We start from the raw sequence: 18,793 nt of genomic DNA on the forward strand, positions 1-18,793 counted from the left end.
TTTTTCATAAAGCTATTTTTCTACAATGTTTCACCAATACTTCAGATTATGTGTGGAATAATTGAAAATAGCTATTACTAATGACAAACGCTTTCATTCACATCTCTGCCTCCAATACTATCCTTAATAAATTCTGTATTTTTTCAGTTATTATTAATTTTGATACTGTAGCATGCCAGCAGAAACCAAACTAACTCCCCTACATTTCCACAGCCTTCCAACGAAGAACACAATTTTACAAATTACCTGTAGGTAACCAGATCCTTTACATACAGGCCACTATATACATTAATTTGAGTATCACACAGTATAGCTAATCTTGTTTTCAACATAAAATGTAGATAAGAAAATATTAAATATTTTAAAGCTCACCACTAACAATAATATGTGACAAGAACGAAATTTTCATTCTGCAGCGGAGTGTGCGCTGTTATGGAACTTCCTGGCAGTTGTTAGAGCACTTGCCCGCGAAAGGCAAAGGTCCCGAGTTCGAGTCTCGGTCCAGCACACAGTTTTAATCTGCCAGGAAATTTTAATAATATGTTATTTAGACAGTGCTTAGGAAAATCAGTATATGCACTGTAGTGAAAAATTACAGTCCATATGGCAAATAAAAGAAAACAAGAAATTAACATGTTCACTGATGAACAAAAATTTGCATGCATCACTATACTTTGTTGCTACCCATCAATTTATCAGATGGATTCAATCATTTATTTATTATCAAAGACTCTCTGGTACTTTACTTTTGTATTCTACTGTTGATCTTTTTAAATTTGTTCTCACATGGAGACTACATGACATTTGAACATAAACTAACAAAGTTTTAGTATCACAGATTACAGTTACTATTTCTCTCTCAACAAGTATTAGCTCAACATTTTGATAGTTATTGACAAAATCTCGAATTTCATGTAAATTAGTCACTTCATTGGCATTGTTACAGTGTTGTTTCAAAATAAGGTTGCATAATTTCTGATCAGTTGTCGAAGTATGAGAGGCAAAATTACAAAATTTTGCATCAGAGTTGGGTGTTGATATATAAACCCACATTATTCACAGCATCACTACAAAATTGAATATTACTGTTTCTAAGGTGACTGCCAAATTCATTCAAGTACTTCAACCATGAATTAAGTGGTGATTGACTACAAAATCTTAATAAGCTTTACAAAGCAGATACAGTTTTGAAAATCACTGGTACTTCTTTCAATACAAATCAATTGCAAATGACAGATTCCATACAGTTTTCTGTAACTAGGGTTGAAAGTTCATCTACTGTTGACACTTCAGGCAAGGATTCATCTTTTAAAGCAGGAAAGAAAAATGGTGTCAACACCAAGATTATCTACTGCATTTTTAACCTTCTCTAAAAATTGTTCACTTCACTCTCAGTAAGAATTTCTATGTCATTAAATACATTATTTACATGTTCCTCTTTGCTAGCTATTTTAGACACATCACAGTTTTCAACAATAATTACAGAGTTCGATTCAACTACAAAAATAGTTTCTGGTTCAGTCACATTTTTGTCTACAGTTTCAACATTGTCTTCAGCATAACCAACATAAACTTTTACTTCACTACTGTAATAATGCTTCCTTAGTCCAAATCTCCCAGGTGTCAGTGACAGCTCAATTATTCCTTTGCCCTCCACAGAAACAATGTTGTTTTCCCCACTCTGCTCCCTAAAACAATATCCACTATTCTCACCCCATCTTTTGAAATAATTGAATGTTCCATAAGTCTTAAATGTTCATCATTTTCCAATCATGACTGTACAAATAGCACAATCAATAACCTTTTCAAGTCTGAGTGCCTCGATTATACTGGTTAGACATATTGTCTTCTGTGTGCCGGACAGACACTCGAACTCGGGACCTTTGGCTTTCATAGGCAAATGCTCTACCAAGCACAACTCATGCCCTGTCCTCACAGCTTTACTTCTGCCAGTACCTCGTCTCCTACCTTCCAAACATTACAGAAGCTCTCCTGCGAACCACGCAGAACTAGCACTCCTGGAAGAAAGGATATTGCGGAGACATGGCTTAGCCACAGCCTGGGGGATGTTTCCAGAATGAGATTTTCGCTCTGCAGCAGAGTGCACGCTGATATGAAACTTCCTGCCAGATTAAAACTGGGTGCTGGACTGAACTTGAAGTTGTGACCTTTGCCTTTCGCGGGCAATTGCTCTACCAAGTACAACTCATGCCCTTTCCTCACAGCTTTACTTCTGCCATTACCTCATCTGCTACCTTCCAAACTTTACAGGAGCCCTCCTGCAAAACTTGCAAAACTAACACTCCTGAAAGAAAGTATATTGAGGTGATATGGCTTAGCCATAGCCTGGGGGATGTTTCCAGAATGAGATTTTCACTCTGCAGCAGAGTTTATGCTGATATGAAACCTCGTGGCAGATTAAAACTGTGTGCTGGCTTGAGACTCAAACTCAGGACCATTGCCTTTACTGGGCAAGTCCTCTACCAAGCATGACTCACACCCCATCCTCACAACTTTACTTCTGTCAGTACCTTGTCTCCTACCTTCCAAACTTTACAGAAGCTCTCCTGCGAACCACACAGAACTAGCACTCTTGAAACAATGTCTACCCGTAGACACATTCAGAGTACCAGGTAGAAGGACTGGTGGTGCATGTAAACATGTTCAGAGCACACAGGGACAGGTACAAGGGCATGCATGTTAACACGTCCAGAGCAGTTAAAGTGTTAAATGCCCCTACAAAGTGTTACACCCAGGTATTCATATGAGTGTCTGCCTCTGTAACTTAGTGGTGAACATAGGTGACTGCCATTTGGCAGACCTGGGTTTGATTTCTGTTGTTTCCAAGGATTTTTCCTTGGTGAGAGGACTGGTATGGGCTGCACTGAGCCTGATGATGCCAATTTAAGAACTATTTGAATAATAAATAGCGGCTCCATGGTCTGGAAAGTCAGTAAATGGCCAGGAAAGCAGTGAGCTGACCACATGCTCCTCCACACATTTGCATAATGCCACAATGGAGAGGAAAACATGAGGGTTGATTGAGCAGCTATGTCTCTCTCTTCTTCTTCTTCTTTTTTTTTTTTTTTAAAAAAAAAAAATAAAATAAAAAAAAAATAAAACCTGTGACTCATTGATATTGTAGTCACAGGATAGCACATTTTCTCATTCTGTGAAGTGGACAATTTTACATTGCTGAACACTGAAAGCAAGTTGGTAATCTTTGCATCACTTGAAAATCTTATTAAGATCTGAGTGAATATTTATGCAGCTTCTTCCAAACAGTTGGCTGTGTAATTTTGTCAACATACCAGTACCTGCCTCCTTCCTGAATTTAGTGTGTGGATGCAGCAGTAAAGCCAGTTTATAGTAAGACTAAGTTGTAAGCAGCAATTCGCCAGCTCTCCCATTTCAGTGTTTGAAATCTTGACTGCTGTTCATTCTCTATATTACACAAGCTCTTTCTTCCTAGCACAAGATACTATAATTCTTGTAGTTATTGAAGCCCTAGACCTGCCTCTGTTCAGTTTCACCCTTTATTTTAAGGGAAAAGGAATAGATTTGAAGCATTGTTAGAGTTTACATCAACATTGTCTATTTTATAAATTTCTACCTAGCATTCTTCATATAATTTCTCTCTAAATGTGCACCTGGACTGCAGACTTCTACCTACAAACAAACACAAATATTACATAACTTAATTTTTACAAGGTGATAATTAAAAAATTATGACTATCCCTTGCACTTACTGCGTATAAAAAAATTATATGCTTAAGTGAATAGTAGTTACTGTTATGACATGTAATCAGGAGGATCCCAGGATGGTTCAAATAATACAAATAACTAAAGAAATACTTAGACATTAATTAGTAAGAACTTAAGAAAATATGTGAATAAATATAGTTAGTAAGTTATGTGGTCATAGTAATAAAGAATTACACACAGGAAAGTTCAGGATGAAATAACAGCAATATGGAAAGGATAGATTGCTACTCACCACACAGAGAAGGCTTTGAATGACATACAATCACAATGAAAAAGAACACTAAAAATATTTTAGCTTACAGACAAAGTGCTCCTTCAGAAGTAGATAAAACATATATGTTCACTAGACAACTCACTCACATGTAGTCATTGTCTCTGAGTACTTGATTATGCTTAAACAGTGGAAATTAGGATTTATAACTGTTATTGATTTAAAAATTATTAAATATGTGAAATTAAAATCAAATCCAATTTTGGTCAATAAATTAAGTGTAATAACTCTTGACATTAATACCTCTTAAGTAGCACAGAAATCAATGTGTTATCATCTCTTCTAAGTAATGGGGGGAATTTGTAAAACATGTGGTACTACATATGCATACTGGAAGTATTGACCCATACCCAATATATTCCATTCTAATTTGTTTCAACTTTTTCTAAATAAGAAGAAACTACATATTTTATGGGCATCAAATTGGCCCCTCCCACCCCCTGCACACACCCCCACACACACACTTGCATGCGTGCTTCAAATGAGCATTAGATTTAGCTTCTCAAATAAATTTTGCAGTGTTGTTTCCTTTAGATCCCATCTTGGCTCAGTTAGCTTATTCTGTAGCCTAAAATCCTCTAGTAGATAAATTTTCTTAGACCCCAGAAAATTATTTTCTGCCCAATGACTGGAAAAACTATATAATATAGTTTTTTTTTATGGCTAAATTCATGATATTAGATATGACATTCATGATAGAAGAACTGAGCGAGGTGGCGCAGTGGTTAGCACACTGGACTCACATTCGGGAGGATGACGGTTCAATCCCATCTCCGGCCATCGTGATTTCCCTAAATCGCTTCAGGCAAATTCCGGGATGGTTCCTTTGAAAGGGCACGGCCGATTTCCTTCCCCATCCTTCCCTCACTCGAGCTTGCGCTCCGTCTCTAATGACCTCGTTGTCGACGGGGCGTTAAACACTAATCTCCTCCCTTCCTCCTCCACCCCTCCTCCTCCATGATAGAAGTGAGAATGTTCAGCCAACTCAGTAAGTTGTCCACATGATTGCTCCACAATTTATTTTGTTTACTAGTACACCAAGGAATCTGACACTGTTTGCAGTGTCTAGGCTTTTTCCCCATGTAGTATATTTCACTTATACACTGCGCTGATTGTTTTGTGGTAAAATGAATAGTTTTTGTTTGTTTGTTTGTTTTTTTTTTTTTTTAATTTTAATTTCAAATTACCATTTTTGATCCATATCTCCAGTTCCCCAAGTGTCTACTCAATATGTTGGATTAACTTTTAATCAGTTTCACAATAGACTGTCACAGTCAAGTCATTTGTGTCGAGGATAGTATCAGACTGAAATTGCCATGTCATATCATTGGTGTAATAGAGAGAGAGCATCCAGCCAGAGAGGAAATTCTTGCCACTGTTAAGATAAAGTACTTTTTGTTTTCTATTTACTAAATATTATGACACCCAAATAAGAGATTTTTCTTGAGGAACCATAGCTTATCAATTTACAAAGAAGCAGGTTATAATTTACAGTATCTAAAGCTTTTGTGAGGCCACAAAAGAAAAAGTACATTCTGTTAGTGGGACAGTTTCTAACTTTTGTGCTCAACTTATTTACTACACGAGTTGTGCCACAGCCTTTCCTGAAGAAGCCAAACTGATTCCATAAAATAATACTGTGTGGTGAATTATAATTTCATATCTGGACCTATGTTTAAGCATTTTCAGAGATAACATCCAAAGACGACATGAGGCCAGCATTACAATTATATATCTCTATATACAGAAGCTGCAGGTAGCTGAAAAGTTCATTTATTTTGTGCCAATAATTTTCTTGTGTTCATGTAGAACCTTAGTCAGTTTCACAAAATTGTTGAGCCTTTTGTAACCACTAGTTGACATTCTGCCGTTTGGCTTCTGTGTCAGAGTTTTCAACCAACATTTGTTTGATGATTTTTCTGATCTTTCACCAGCACGAGCAGTTGGCATAATCAAAGCATGAGCAGTTGGCATAATCAAAGCTTCACCCTGCATTTCTTAGGCCATTTTGTTTTTTACCTATTAGTGTTGTTTAGGTATGACATATTATTTATAATTAAATTTTTAACACAATTCCTCATAATAGACATTTTACAGAAAGATATTTATCAAACAAAATTTTTTTGCCCACAGAATTTTATCTCCGATGTTTATGTAAACCTCGTAGAAGAAATGCATTCAACAGTGCACAGTTTGTTAGATGGAGGAGACAAAGCTTCAGAGAAAACATATGATGTAACCAATGATCAAAAGTATTTTTTTGCAATTGAATCAACTGAAGAAGGAGACTATGAAAAAGCAAATCAGCTTTATTTAGAAGTAAGTTACTGAGCATACAAGCTAAATCACTTTATTAAACTTGAAAATGGCATTATGCAGTATTTTACTGAATAATATATCCATACATACTATAAAGATGGATTTGTGTATGTGTGCATGTGTTTATGTTCCACATCTCCTCCTAAACGACTGGACAGGTTTCAATCAAACTTGGTACACAGACCCCTTACTGCCAGGCAACAATTGCTATCAGGTTAAGAACCACTCACCTATGATAGTTCAGGAGATGTGATTTCATAAACAGTGAGATGTATGAACAACTGCCATATCATGCATGACATTTAAATTTATTACTTCCTTGTTACTAATTCTATTCAGAAAACGTTTTTCATACAGTATCTTCATACACTTCTGAATGCACCTACAAAATTGTATCATTGTACGAAACATAAATCAGGAGATATGATGTCATAAACATTGAGATACATGAAAAATCTGTTGTGTCATGCATGATGTTTAAATTTATTACTTCTCTGCTACTTACTCTATTCATTACATAATGTACTTACACAAATATATCATTGTAGGAACACAGTTCAAGAGACATGATCTCATAAACACTATGATGCTTCAAAAAAAAAAAAAAAAATGCTACATCATGCATAAAGTTGTAATACATTCATTCTTCGCTACTAAGACACTCCTACAGCCAGGTCAGCTCAAGGAAATTCCTGACACCTGGCAGCACTTTTAACAGCTTTCAGCTTTCAAGCTCATATTGTAATTTATTTTCCCAGGGATCATTCTATTACGATGTATTATTTTCATCTTAATATAACGAAGAAAGATGCCATATATACAACACATATAATTATAAACAGTTGTGTTTAATGAGGATAAGACAGGAGTTGGTCATGGCCTTTTGGAATTACTATCCTGACATTTACCTGAAATGTTTTGACTGATATCATGTGTAGAAAGCAGAGAAAGAATGGTGGTGCAGGTACTTTTGTAAGAGAAGGAGCAAAATTTTCTAAAATTGATGTAACAACTTATAGCTTAGAACTACATGCAGAGTTCAGTTGTGCTAAGCTGCTGGATGAAAACATAATAGTAGTTAGCCTATATAGATCCCCAGATGATGATGTTAACCTATTTATTGAGAAATTTGAATTATTAATTCAAAAAATTTTGAAATTTAAGACAAGAATTGCTGTCTGTGGAGATTTCAACATTTAAATGACTAATACAGACAAACAAGTCAAAAAAATATTTTTGAATGTACGGTGCTAAGATCATTAAACTTATACTGTACAAATAAGTGTCCCACTCATATGGATGCATGCTTGGACAACATTAAAGTTAATTTCATTGAGGAAGATTTTAGAGTCACATTTGCAGGAGGACACTTTGCTGATCATGCTCCTTTGCTCCCGACACCTTATAAGAGGCAACCAATTAAAACTACTGAACCTAAGTCTGTACTGGTGAGAGGACAAAAAGAGGAGTTGATTACACTGTTTATTGATAATTAAGGAAGGAAAAGTGGGACTGGGTATACAAATGTCAACCAGGGATATTGGGAACAGAAATAGCCTTTGATAACTTTTTTGAGAAATTTATGGAACTATGGTGTTCTTGTTCTCCATTAACAAAAACTAGAGCTACAAAGAAACCTAGAAATAAAATGCTTAACTGGTTTACTGAAGAACTTTCTGAAATTAGGGAAAACTTGCACACGTTACAGCAGATTTACAAGCATGCCTGTATTCACAGGACTGAGCAGAGAGAGAAAATTTATAACTCATATACTAAATCCAAAAAATTCTACAGAACTAAGCTCCTCCTCACAAATAAACTAGCATCTGAAAACTACATAGAAAGTGCTCCCAATAAATGCAAGGCAGCATGGTAAATTATAAATCAACGTCTCACTCCCAAATACACTCAAGTGCTTTTGATGGATCCTGAGGTACTAAATAACTTCTTTATTAATTCAGTTAAGGAAGTAACAAATAGTATGAAAGAAACAAGTTGTTCTGCAATGGACCTGCTGGCTACCCCTGTGCCCAATGAACATGTATTTCACTGGAATCCTATCACACCCACTGACATTTTAAAAACTGTTGCCAAATTTTCAAATTCAAAAAGTATGGATTGCTACTGGTTGCCCAATTACATTATTAAAAAAAAACAATACACTTAATATGCTCACCATTAGCCAGTATTTTCAATAAATGCTTAGAATTTGGAGTTTTTCCTAATACACTCAAAATATCTAAAGTCATCCCTGTTTATAAAAAGGGGAATAAAAAACTTTCTGAAAGCTATCGACCAATTTCAATTGTGCCTATATTGTCAAAAATATGGGGCACTAATACACAACCAGCTACATACCTACTTTGAAGATCATGGATTACTGGATTACTTTGTAACTTTCAGTTTGGATTTCGCAAGGGAAAAAACACAACTGCTGCTGTTTTTGAAATCATTGATCAAACATTATCTGCTATTGAAAACAAAAACAAAATTTCACTTGTTTTATGTGACTTAAGCAAGGCATTTGATTGCATTCCTGTTGACATCCTACTAAAGAAATTGGAATACTATGGGTTGCAAGAGAACACTTTAGCCTTCATCACTTCTTACTTGAACAACAGGAAACTATTCGTTTCAGTCAGGAATATGCATTCTTCCTTGCTTGAAATAGACACAGGTGTTCCCAAGAATCTATCCTCTGACCCCTCTTTTTCATTGTTGCAATCAATGGCCTGCCTTACAACATACTACATCCTGTTGTATGTTACGCAGATGATACCACATTGTTTACCTCTCATCAGAACATCTCTGAATTCAATCACATAACAAAAGAATCTCTTGACATAGCATTGGACTGGTTTACTGCTAATAAACTCTTATATCATCCCGATAAAACACAACAGCCTGTAATAGGCATGATAAAGGTTATAGAAACTAAATCAGTAAAACTTCTAGGTATTCACATTGACTCCAAATGTAATTGGCAAGAACGTATCAATCATGTCTGCTAACAGACATCTCAGGTATTATACCTCTCTTTGAAACTAAGGGACGTGGTAAGCATGGATTACCTTCGGATGACATACTTTGGACTTTTCCAATCGTATATATCATATGGCCTTATTATATGGGGACATTCTCCCTATGTCGATAACATTTTAAAAATACAAAAGAAAGTTTTGCATTTCATTTGTAAGACAGGTCATTTGGAACATTGTTTGCAGGACTTCACATTAAAAATAATATGACAGAACTTGTTGTCAGGGGGGAAGTTCATGACCACAATATTAGGGCTAAGTCACCTAGGCACAGGTTAGCAATGACTGGAAATTCTCACAAAGTAAACCCACTCAGAATTTTCAATAAATTACCAGTCTTTGCTTGGACCATGGATATAATTAGTTTTGAACATAAGTGCTACTGCTGGTTGACAGATCACCCTGTTTATAATATTAAAGAATACTTTGATTTTCCAGATTATTACATTAACTTTAAAAAACTGTAACTTTTAATTGTATTATTATGCACTGCATAAACTTTGTAGAACTAATATTTAATGCTACACATTGTACTACTGTGCATTGTATATACTTTATCTTGTATGAAATTGACAAAACCCAAATCATTGTGAAATGATTTGTGGTGAATAAAGATTCTTGATTCTTGATTTAGGAAAACATCGACAATCTTGAATTTGAGGTCAGTGTCTTGAAAAATGCACTATCTCATTCACTACCTCATTTGATTCTTACCTAGTGTGTTTAAACTATATGGAATGAATTCACTTACTAACATATAAAGTATATATGTACATTGTTCATTCTGACTCTCAACATATATCACTGCACATACTGTACACACTTATAGGCAACTTCTGGACCACATCCATGCTGCCACGCCTCTGCTAAACCACCATATCTTCCCTTCTTGCATGTCTTAAAAGCTTGGTCAGCTTCCCACATTGATTAAAGACATTTTAAGCTCAGGAAATGGTGAGAAATTACTTTCGTGCAGTACAGTCATTGGATGTATGGCTTCCGCATTTATTCATCACATTCTGCAGATGCCATCAAGAAGGAGAACCTTCAGGGATTTCCATTGGGTCAAGGTATACATAGAACCTTAATCTGCATACAGTTCTAACATTAACTATCTTGTCAAAAGTAGGTATAATGAGAACTGTGGCTGTAGTGTAACTGTAAGGTTTATAAACTGAAACAGCAATGGCCACAAGTGGCTTATAAGTATCACTATACTGCTTAATGTTATGCAATCTAGATTTAATCAATGTATTAAAAAGAAAGAAACTGTAACATTATGAAAAAATATTACAGTGTGACAGAGGTCTTATAGTTGTCACTGTTTTTAGTACTCCTCATCTATATGTAACTTTTCATTGTATGGTATGCATTATTTTAGAGATATGTTTTGACTGTCTTTTTAAATAAATATAATTTAGGTACTTCGTTCATCAAGGTGAACTATAAGTCCAGACTGGCTCTTGGTCCATTATTAAGTAATAGCACTATTAGTGAGATACTTACTAATGAATCCCTGATGTGCACAATAGACTGGTATATGTCGTCAGTCGGCACATTAAAGATGATCAATGTTTTTAAATAGTTCTTTGCAATGAGTTTGGCAACTACTTTTAGTCATTGTGAACCTTTTCTGGAGTTGGAAAATTGTGTCCATATTTTGGTATTTGATTCCCAGAAAAGAATTGTGACGTCTCCCACAGGATGACAACTGCCTGCCACCCACGGATGAATGGTCTCACAGGACACTTTGATAAGACTTTGACAGATGTGTTGTTGATGTATGTTGATGTCAAACACAGAGATATGGATAAAATTCCGCTTATCATGACATTCACATACAAAACAGTAAAACATGACACTTCTTTCCACTCCATGGCCATGAGGCGAAAACAACAGTGGATACACTGTTCTCATTTCAGTCAGATGATTGTATAACTGCATGAAATACTGCATTGTCAGAACTAAAGAACCAAGAAAGGTGGCTCTCATATGTGGCCTGGACTGAGAACACTATGATATCAAGCATTGACCAATGAAATACAGCCTATGAAACTTGGTATGGATTTTTATGCCTGTGCAGAGAGTGAGATTGTCAGAAAAGTTGCTTAAGCACTCCTTTTGGCTGTATCATGCCCATTGTTGCTTAGTATCACCTATGAAGTTGAGGACTATGAGCTTTCAAGTAGAGAAATATTGTCCATGTCCTCTGTATCCTGCGGTACAGATCAGTGATGGGGGCCTCTCATTCGAGGAAACTGAGATACCCTCAATGACTCAATGGAAAATGCTACCTGCCCATCACAGTAAAGATGGTGTGACAACATGACCGGAATGTGAGGCTCTGCCAGCACTGCCATACAGAGGACAACTGGCAAGATCTAGATCCAGCGTGTTGCAGTCGGCTTCAGTGATAACTTCAGAAACAGCAGCTCTAAGCTTTATATTATAAATTCTGAACTTCATGATTCTTACTTGATATATTCAGAAGAATGTTCTGTATGATGTCCTGAAATTGTATTATTCTGTAGTATGTGTTAATTATTCAATGGTGAACAAATATTCTTATTATTGTGGCATTCAGATGGCTTTTCCTGTGGATCAAACTAGTTATTCACCAGAAAAGCAAAATATCATAGAGTAGTTTCTGTGTTCACGGGGAAGACACAAGTTACATTGTACTATTCTTTTATTTCTTTTGTTTTAGAAGGTAAAGCATCATTTATTGTTTCCAAAAATAATTTTCTATTTTCAGAACACTGAAATGTTCCTCTGAACTAATCTCCCCCACAGTTATGGAGCAGTACTCTAGTAGTTTACTTGTCACTCACTACTACCTTTTCTTTGTTGTAGAGAATATCAAAGTTCAAGAAAAATCCAGATTTTTGGATTGATTATGCACTATTCTGCATGCAAACTAGTGACACAGCACAAGCAAGAGAATCTATCAGAGAAGCTCTTTCCTTGGACATCAGGCATCCAATTGGGTAACTGCAAAGAATTTCTTTCATAAAATAAGATTCATTATACATTTGCCACCTGGATAGCCACTCTAGTTTATGTGCTTAAACTTAATGTTATTTTAAATTACAAATGTCATTAAAATTGCTAAATAGTACATTTCAGTTAAGGGCAAACCTTCCAAATAAATGCAAAAATGAAGGAAGTGTCCATGTCTAAGAGACTATAGATCTCTAGTAGTTTCAATCTGATGGTCATGAAGTAGATTAGACCAAGACAGTCATTCCTCTAAATAGTATTTAAGACACAGAAAAGCAGTTGTGCATTCTGGTCAGGTCATACATGAGCACACATAACTATATAATTCAAAGACTTTAATTTATATCTAAAGACGAAGACAATGTAACTTACCAAACGAAAACGTTGGTATGTTGATAGACACACAAACACACACACAAAATTCAAGCTTTCGCAACCCATGGTTGCATCATCAGGAAAGAGGGAAGGAGAGGGAAAGACAAAAGGATGTGGGTTTTAAGGGAGAGGGTAAGGAGTCATTCAAATCCCGGAAGCGGAAAGACTTACCTTAGGGGGAAAAAAGGACAGGTATACACTCGCACACACACACATATCCATCCGCACATATACAGACACAAGCAGACATATGTAAAGGCAAAGAGTTTGGGCAGAGATGTCAGTCGAATAGGAAGTACAGAGGCAAAGATCTTGTTGAATGACAGGTGAGGTATGAGCGGCGGCAACTTGAATTTAGCAGAGGTTGAGGCCTGGTGGGTAACGGGAAGAGAGGATATATTGAAGGGCAAGTTCCCATCTCCGGAGTTCTGATAGGTTGGTGTTAGTGGGAAGTATCCAGATAACCCAGATGGTGTAACACTGTGCCAAGATGTGCTGGCCATGCACCAAGGCATGTTCAGCCACAGGGTGATCCTCATTACCAACAAACACTGTCTGCCTGTGTCCATTCATGTGAATAGACAGTTTGTTGCTGGTCATTCCCACGTAGAAACTTCACAGTGTAGGCAGGTCAGTTGGTAAATCACATGGGTGCTTTCACACGTGGATCTTCCTTTGATCGTGTACACCTACAGGACTGGAGTAGGTGCTGTTGGGAGGTTGCATGGGACAGGTTTTACACCGGGGGCGGTTACAAGGGTAGGAGCCAGAGGGTAGGGAAGGTGGTTTGGGGATTTCATAGGGATGAACCAAGAGGTTACGAAGGTTAGGTGGACAGCGGAAAGACACTCTTGGTGGAGTGGGGAGGATTTCATGAAGGATGGATCTCATTTCACGGCAGGATTTGAGGAAGTCGTATCCCTGCTGGAAAGCCACATTCAGAGTCTGATCCAGTCCTGGAAAGTATCCTGTCACAAGTGGGGCACTTTTGGGGTTCTTCTGTGGGAAGTTCTGGGTTTGAGGGGATGAGGAAGTGGCTCTGGTTATTTGCTTCTGTACCAGGTCGGGAGGGTAGTTGCGGTATGCGAAAGCTGTTGTCAGGTTGTTGGTGTAATGGTTCAGGGATTCAGGACTGGAGCAGATTCGTTTGCCACAAAGACCTAGGCTGTAGGGAAGGGATTGTTTGATATGGAATGGGTGGCAGCTGTCATAATGGAGGTACTGTTGCTTGTTGGTGGGTTTGATGTGGACGGATGTGTGAAGCTGGCCATTGGACAGATGGAGGTCATCTTCATGATCTGGACTCACAGTGAAGAAGAACTCCAGAATTTCCTCTCCAACCTCAACTCCTTTGGTTCCATCAGATTCACCTGGTCCTACTCCAAATCCCATGCCACTTTCCTTGACGTTGACCTCCATCTGTCCAATGGCCGGGTTATCTGGATACTTCCCACTAACACCAATGTATCAGAACTCCGGAGATGGAAACTTGCCCTTCAATATATCCTCTCTTTCCGTTACCCACCAGGCCTCAACCCCCGCTAATTTCAAGTTGCCGCCGCTCATACCTCACCTGTCATTCAACAACATCTTTCCCTCTGTACTTCCGCCTCGACTGACATCTCTGCCCAAACTCTTTGCCTTTACATATGTCTGCTTGTGTCTGTATATATGCGGATGGATATGTGTGTGTATACGAGTGTTTACCTGTCCTTTTTTCCCCCTAAGGTAAGTCTTTCTGCTCCCGGGATTGGAATGACTCCTTACCCTCTCCCTTAAAACCCACATCCTTTTGTCTTTCCCTCTCCTTCCCTCGTTCCTGATGAAGCAACTGTGAGTTGCAAAAGCTTTAGTTTTGTGTGCGTGTTTGTGTTTGTTTGCGTGTCTATCAACATACCAACCCTTTTGTTTGGTAATTTACATCATCTTTGTCTTTAGACATATTTTTCCCACTTGGAATGTTTCCCTCTATTATATTCAAAGACTGTAATTTATTAGAAATGGAGATGGAAGTCTGAAATACATTGGCTGCGGTGCTGCATCATATATAAGTAAAGAAAGGACAAATTGCACATAATTTAATTAAGTTCATAACAAGTTTTGAGTTCTAACTACCAGCCCAATCATGAAATCGTGAAGTGTGAGCTAATAATTATGTAGTAGTGCAACTGGAATGACTGAAGTACTATTACTACTACTACTGCTACTACTATCACACAGCAGAGGACAATAGATTTCTATATGCAAAAGATTCAGAAAATGTACTGAATTGTGATTTGTGGGAAATGTTATGAAATGAGTCAGTAGGCTAACAATACCTGGCTTTATTGTGTGAAATACTTAGACTGTAAAGATCACAGTTGTGACATAGTGAATTAACTTTTAGAAAATATTTATAGCATTTTCTAGAATTAGTGACCATAATTTGTGAGACTGTAGCTAATTTATTAGTGTATAGCCAATTACAGTTAGTAAACTGTCACCCACAATGGTTTGGAATGATGTAGTAGCAGTGGCTAGAAAATGTGTAGCAAGCTGACATCACGCATTTCCTGCAGGTGAATGTAAAACCTTTCATTATCATTATACCTATAAATGGGTTACCACAGGTATTGTTGCACAGAAGCTCTCATAAAGCTAACTAGATGCTGGCAGGAGTCAGTATATCTGGCCCTTTGTACAGTGTGGATATTTATCAAGTTAAATTTCAGAACCAATGCAAGGCAAGAAATACAGTTTACAGTATTCTTGAACCTAGTGTTGATTGGATGTTTCTCTTATTGTTTAAGCCCCTTGGAGAAAAATTTTGCTAAAAATAAATCATTTTTGATAGCATCACATACATACAACTGACATCAAGCAAAGCAGTGAGAATGCTGCCTACACTACATGAAAATTATATTTTGGATGTTTGGATGCTTCCCTTTCATGCCCCTTGACTCTTATAACTGCCATATGGTTTCTGTACAAATTGTAAATAGCCTTTCGCTCCCTGTATTTTACCCCCGACATCTTCAGAATTTGAAAGAGAGTATTCCAGTCAACATTTTTGAAAGCTTTCTCTAAGTCTACAAATGCTAGAAATGTAGGTTTGCCTTTCCTTAATCTATCTTGTAAGATAAGTCATAGGGTCAGTATTGCCTCAACGTGTTCCAACATTTCTACGGAATCCAAACTGATCTTCCTCAAGGTCGGCTTTTACCAGTTTTCCACTGGTTTGTAAAGAATTCGTGTTAGTATTATGCAGCTGTGACTTATTAAACTGATAGTTCAATAATTATCATACCTGTCAACACTTGCTTTCTTTGGGATTGGAATTATTATATTCTTCTTGAAGTCTGAGGGTATTTCGCCTGTCTCATACATCTTGCTCACCAGATGGTAGAGTTGTGTCTGGACTGGCTCTCCTAAGGCTATCAGTAGTTCTAATGGAATGCTGACTACTTCTGGTGCCTTGTTTCGACTTAAGTCTTTCAGTGCTCTGTCAAACTCTCCATGCATTATCATATCTCCCATTTCCTCTTCATCCACATTCTCTTCCATTTCCACAATGTTTCCCTCAAGGACATCGCCCTCTATATACTCCTTCCACCTTTCTGTTCTGCCTTCCCTTGTTTGTTTAGAACTGGTTTTCCATCTGAGCTCTATATATTCATACAAGTGGTTCTATATATAAAAACAAAGATGATGTGACTTACCAAACGAAAGAGATGGCACGTCGATAGACACACAAACAAACACAAACACACACACAAAATTCAAGCTTTCGCAACAAACTGTTGCCTCATCAGGAAAGAGGGAAGGAGAGGGGAAGACGAAAGGAAGTGGGTTTTAAGGGAGAGGGTAAGGAGTCATTCCAATCCCGGGAGCGGAAAGACTTACCTTAGGGGGAAAAAAGAACGGGTATACACTCGCGCACACACGCACATATCCATCCACACATATACAGACACAAGCAGACATATTAAAAGGCAAAGAGTTTGGGCAGAGATGTCAGTCGAGGCGGAAGTGCAGAGGCAAAGATGTTGTTGAATGACAGGTGAGGTATGAGTGGTGGCAACTTGAAATTAGCGGAGATTGAGGCCTGGTGGATAACGGGAAGAGAGGATATATTGAAGAGCAAGTTCCCATCTCCGGAGTTCGGATAGGTTGGTGTTAGTGGGAAGTATCCAGATAACCCAGATGGTGTAACACTGTGCCAAGATGTGCTGGCCATGCACCAAGGCATGTTTAGCCACAGGGTGATCCTCATTACCAACAAACACTGTCTGCCTGTGTCCATTCATGCGAATGGACAGTTTGTTGCTGGTCATTCACACATAGAATGCGTCACAGTGTAGGCAGGTCAGTTGGTAAATCACGTGGGTGCTTTCACACATGGCTCTGCCTTTGATCGTGTACACCTTCCGGATTACAGGACTGGAGTAGGTGGTGTTGGGAGGCTGCATGGGACAGGTTTTACACCGGAGGCGGTTACAAGGGTAGGAGCCAGAGGGTATGGAAGGTGGTTTGGGGATTTCATAGGGATGAACTAAGAGGTTACGAAGGTTAGGTGGATGACGGAAAGACACTCTTGGTGGAGTGGGGAGGATTTCATGAAGGATGGATCTCATTTTAGGGCAGGATTTGAGGAAGTCGTATCCCTGCTGGATAGCCACATTCAGAGTCTGATCCAGTCCCGGAAAGTATCCTGTCACAAGTGGGGCATTTTTGTGGTTCTTCTGCGGGAGTTTCTGGGTTTGAGAGGATGAAGAAGTGGCTCTGGTTATTTGCTTCTGTACCAGGTCGGGAGGGTAGTTGCGGGATGCGAAAGCTGTTGTCAGGTTGTTGGTCTAATGATTCAGGGATTCCGGACTGGAGCAGATTCGTTTGCCACAAAGACCCAGGCTGTAGGGAAGGGACCGTTTGATGTGGAATGGGTGACAGCTGTCATAATGGAGGTACAGTTGCTTGTTGGTGGGTTTGATGTGGACGGATGTCTCTGAGGTTGGAGAGGAAATTCTAGAGTTCTTCTTCACTGTGAGTCCAGATCATGAAGATGTCATCAATAAATCTGTACCAAACTTTGGGTTGGCAGGCCTGGGTAACCAAGAAGGTTTCCTCTAAGCGACCCATGAATAGGTTGGCATACGAGGGGGCCATCCTGGTACCCATGACTGTTCCCTTTAATTGTTGGTATGTCTGGCCCTCAAAAGTGAAGAAGTTGTGGGTCAGGATGAAGCTGGCTAAGGTGATGAGGAAAGAGGTTTTAGGTAGGGTGGCAGGTGATCGGCATGAAAGGAAGTGCTCCATCGCAGTGAGACCCTGGACGTGCGGGATATTTGTGTATAAGGAAGTGGCATCAATGGTTACAAGGATGGTTTCGGGGGTAACAGGTTGGGTAAGGATTCCAGGCGTTCGAGAAAGTGGTTGGTGTCTTTGATGAAGGATGGGAGACTGCATGTAATGGGTTGAAGGTGTTGATCTACGTAGGCAGAGATACGTTCTGTGGGGGCTTGGTAACCAGCTACAATGGGGCGGCCGGGATGATTGGGTTTGTGAATTTTAGGAAGAAGGTAGAAGGTAGGGGTGCGTGGTGTTGGTGGGGTCAGGAGGTTGATGGAGTCAGGTGAAAGGTTTTGTAGGGGGCCTAAGGTTCTAAGGATTCCTTGAAGCTCCGCCTGGACATCAGGAATGGGATTACCTTGTCAAACTTTGTGTGTGGTGTTGTCTGAAAGCTGACGCAGTCCCTCAGCCACATACTCCCGACGATCAAGTACCACGGTCGTGGAACCCTTGTCCGCCGGAAGAATGACGATGGATCGGTCAGCCTTCAGATCACGGATAGCCTGGGCTTCAGCAGTGGTGATGTTGGCAGTAGGATTAAGGTTTTTTAAGAAGGATTGAGAGGCAAGGCTGGAAGTGAGAAATTCCTGGAAGGTTTGGAGAGGGTGATTTTGAGGAAGGGGAGGTGGGTCCTGCTGTAACGGAGGAGGGAACTGTTCCAGGCAGGGTTCAATTTGGATAGTGTCTTGGGGAGTTGGAT

At 38.6% G+C, this 18,793-nt stretch overlaps 1 protein-coding gene across 1 annotated transcript in view; it reads left to right on the forward strand.

The window, feature by feature from the left end:
- LOC126416484 (cilia- and flagella-associated protein 70-like) overlaps positions 1-18,793 on the forward strand; it is a 282,811-nt gene that overhangs the window by 148,566 nt on the left and 115,452 nt on the right. The window contains exons 6-7 of the mRNA XM_050084221.1: positions 6,170-6,355; positions 12,247-12,380. Coding sequence (XP_049940178.1) covers positions 6,170-6,355; positions 12,247-12,380 — 320 coding nt within the window. The remainder of the gene's footprint in view (positions 1-6,169; positions 6,356-12,246; positions 12,381-18,793) is intronic.

Source organism: Schistocerca serialis, chromosome 8 (assembly GCF_023864345.2).
Source record: "Schistocerca serialis cubense isolate TAMUIC-IGC-003099 chromosome 8, iqSchSeri2.2, whole genome shotgun sequence".
Lineage (NCBI taxonomy): Eukaryota > Metazoa > Arthropoda > Insecta > Orthoptera > Acrididae > Schistocerca > Schistocerca serialis.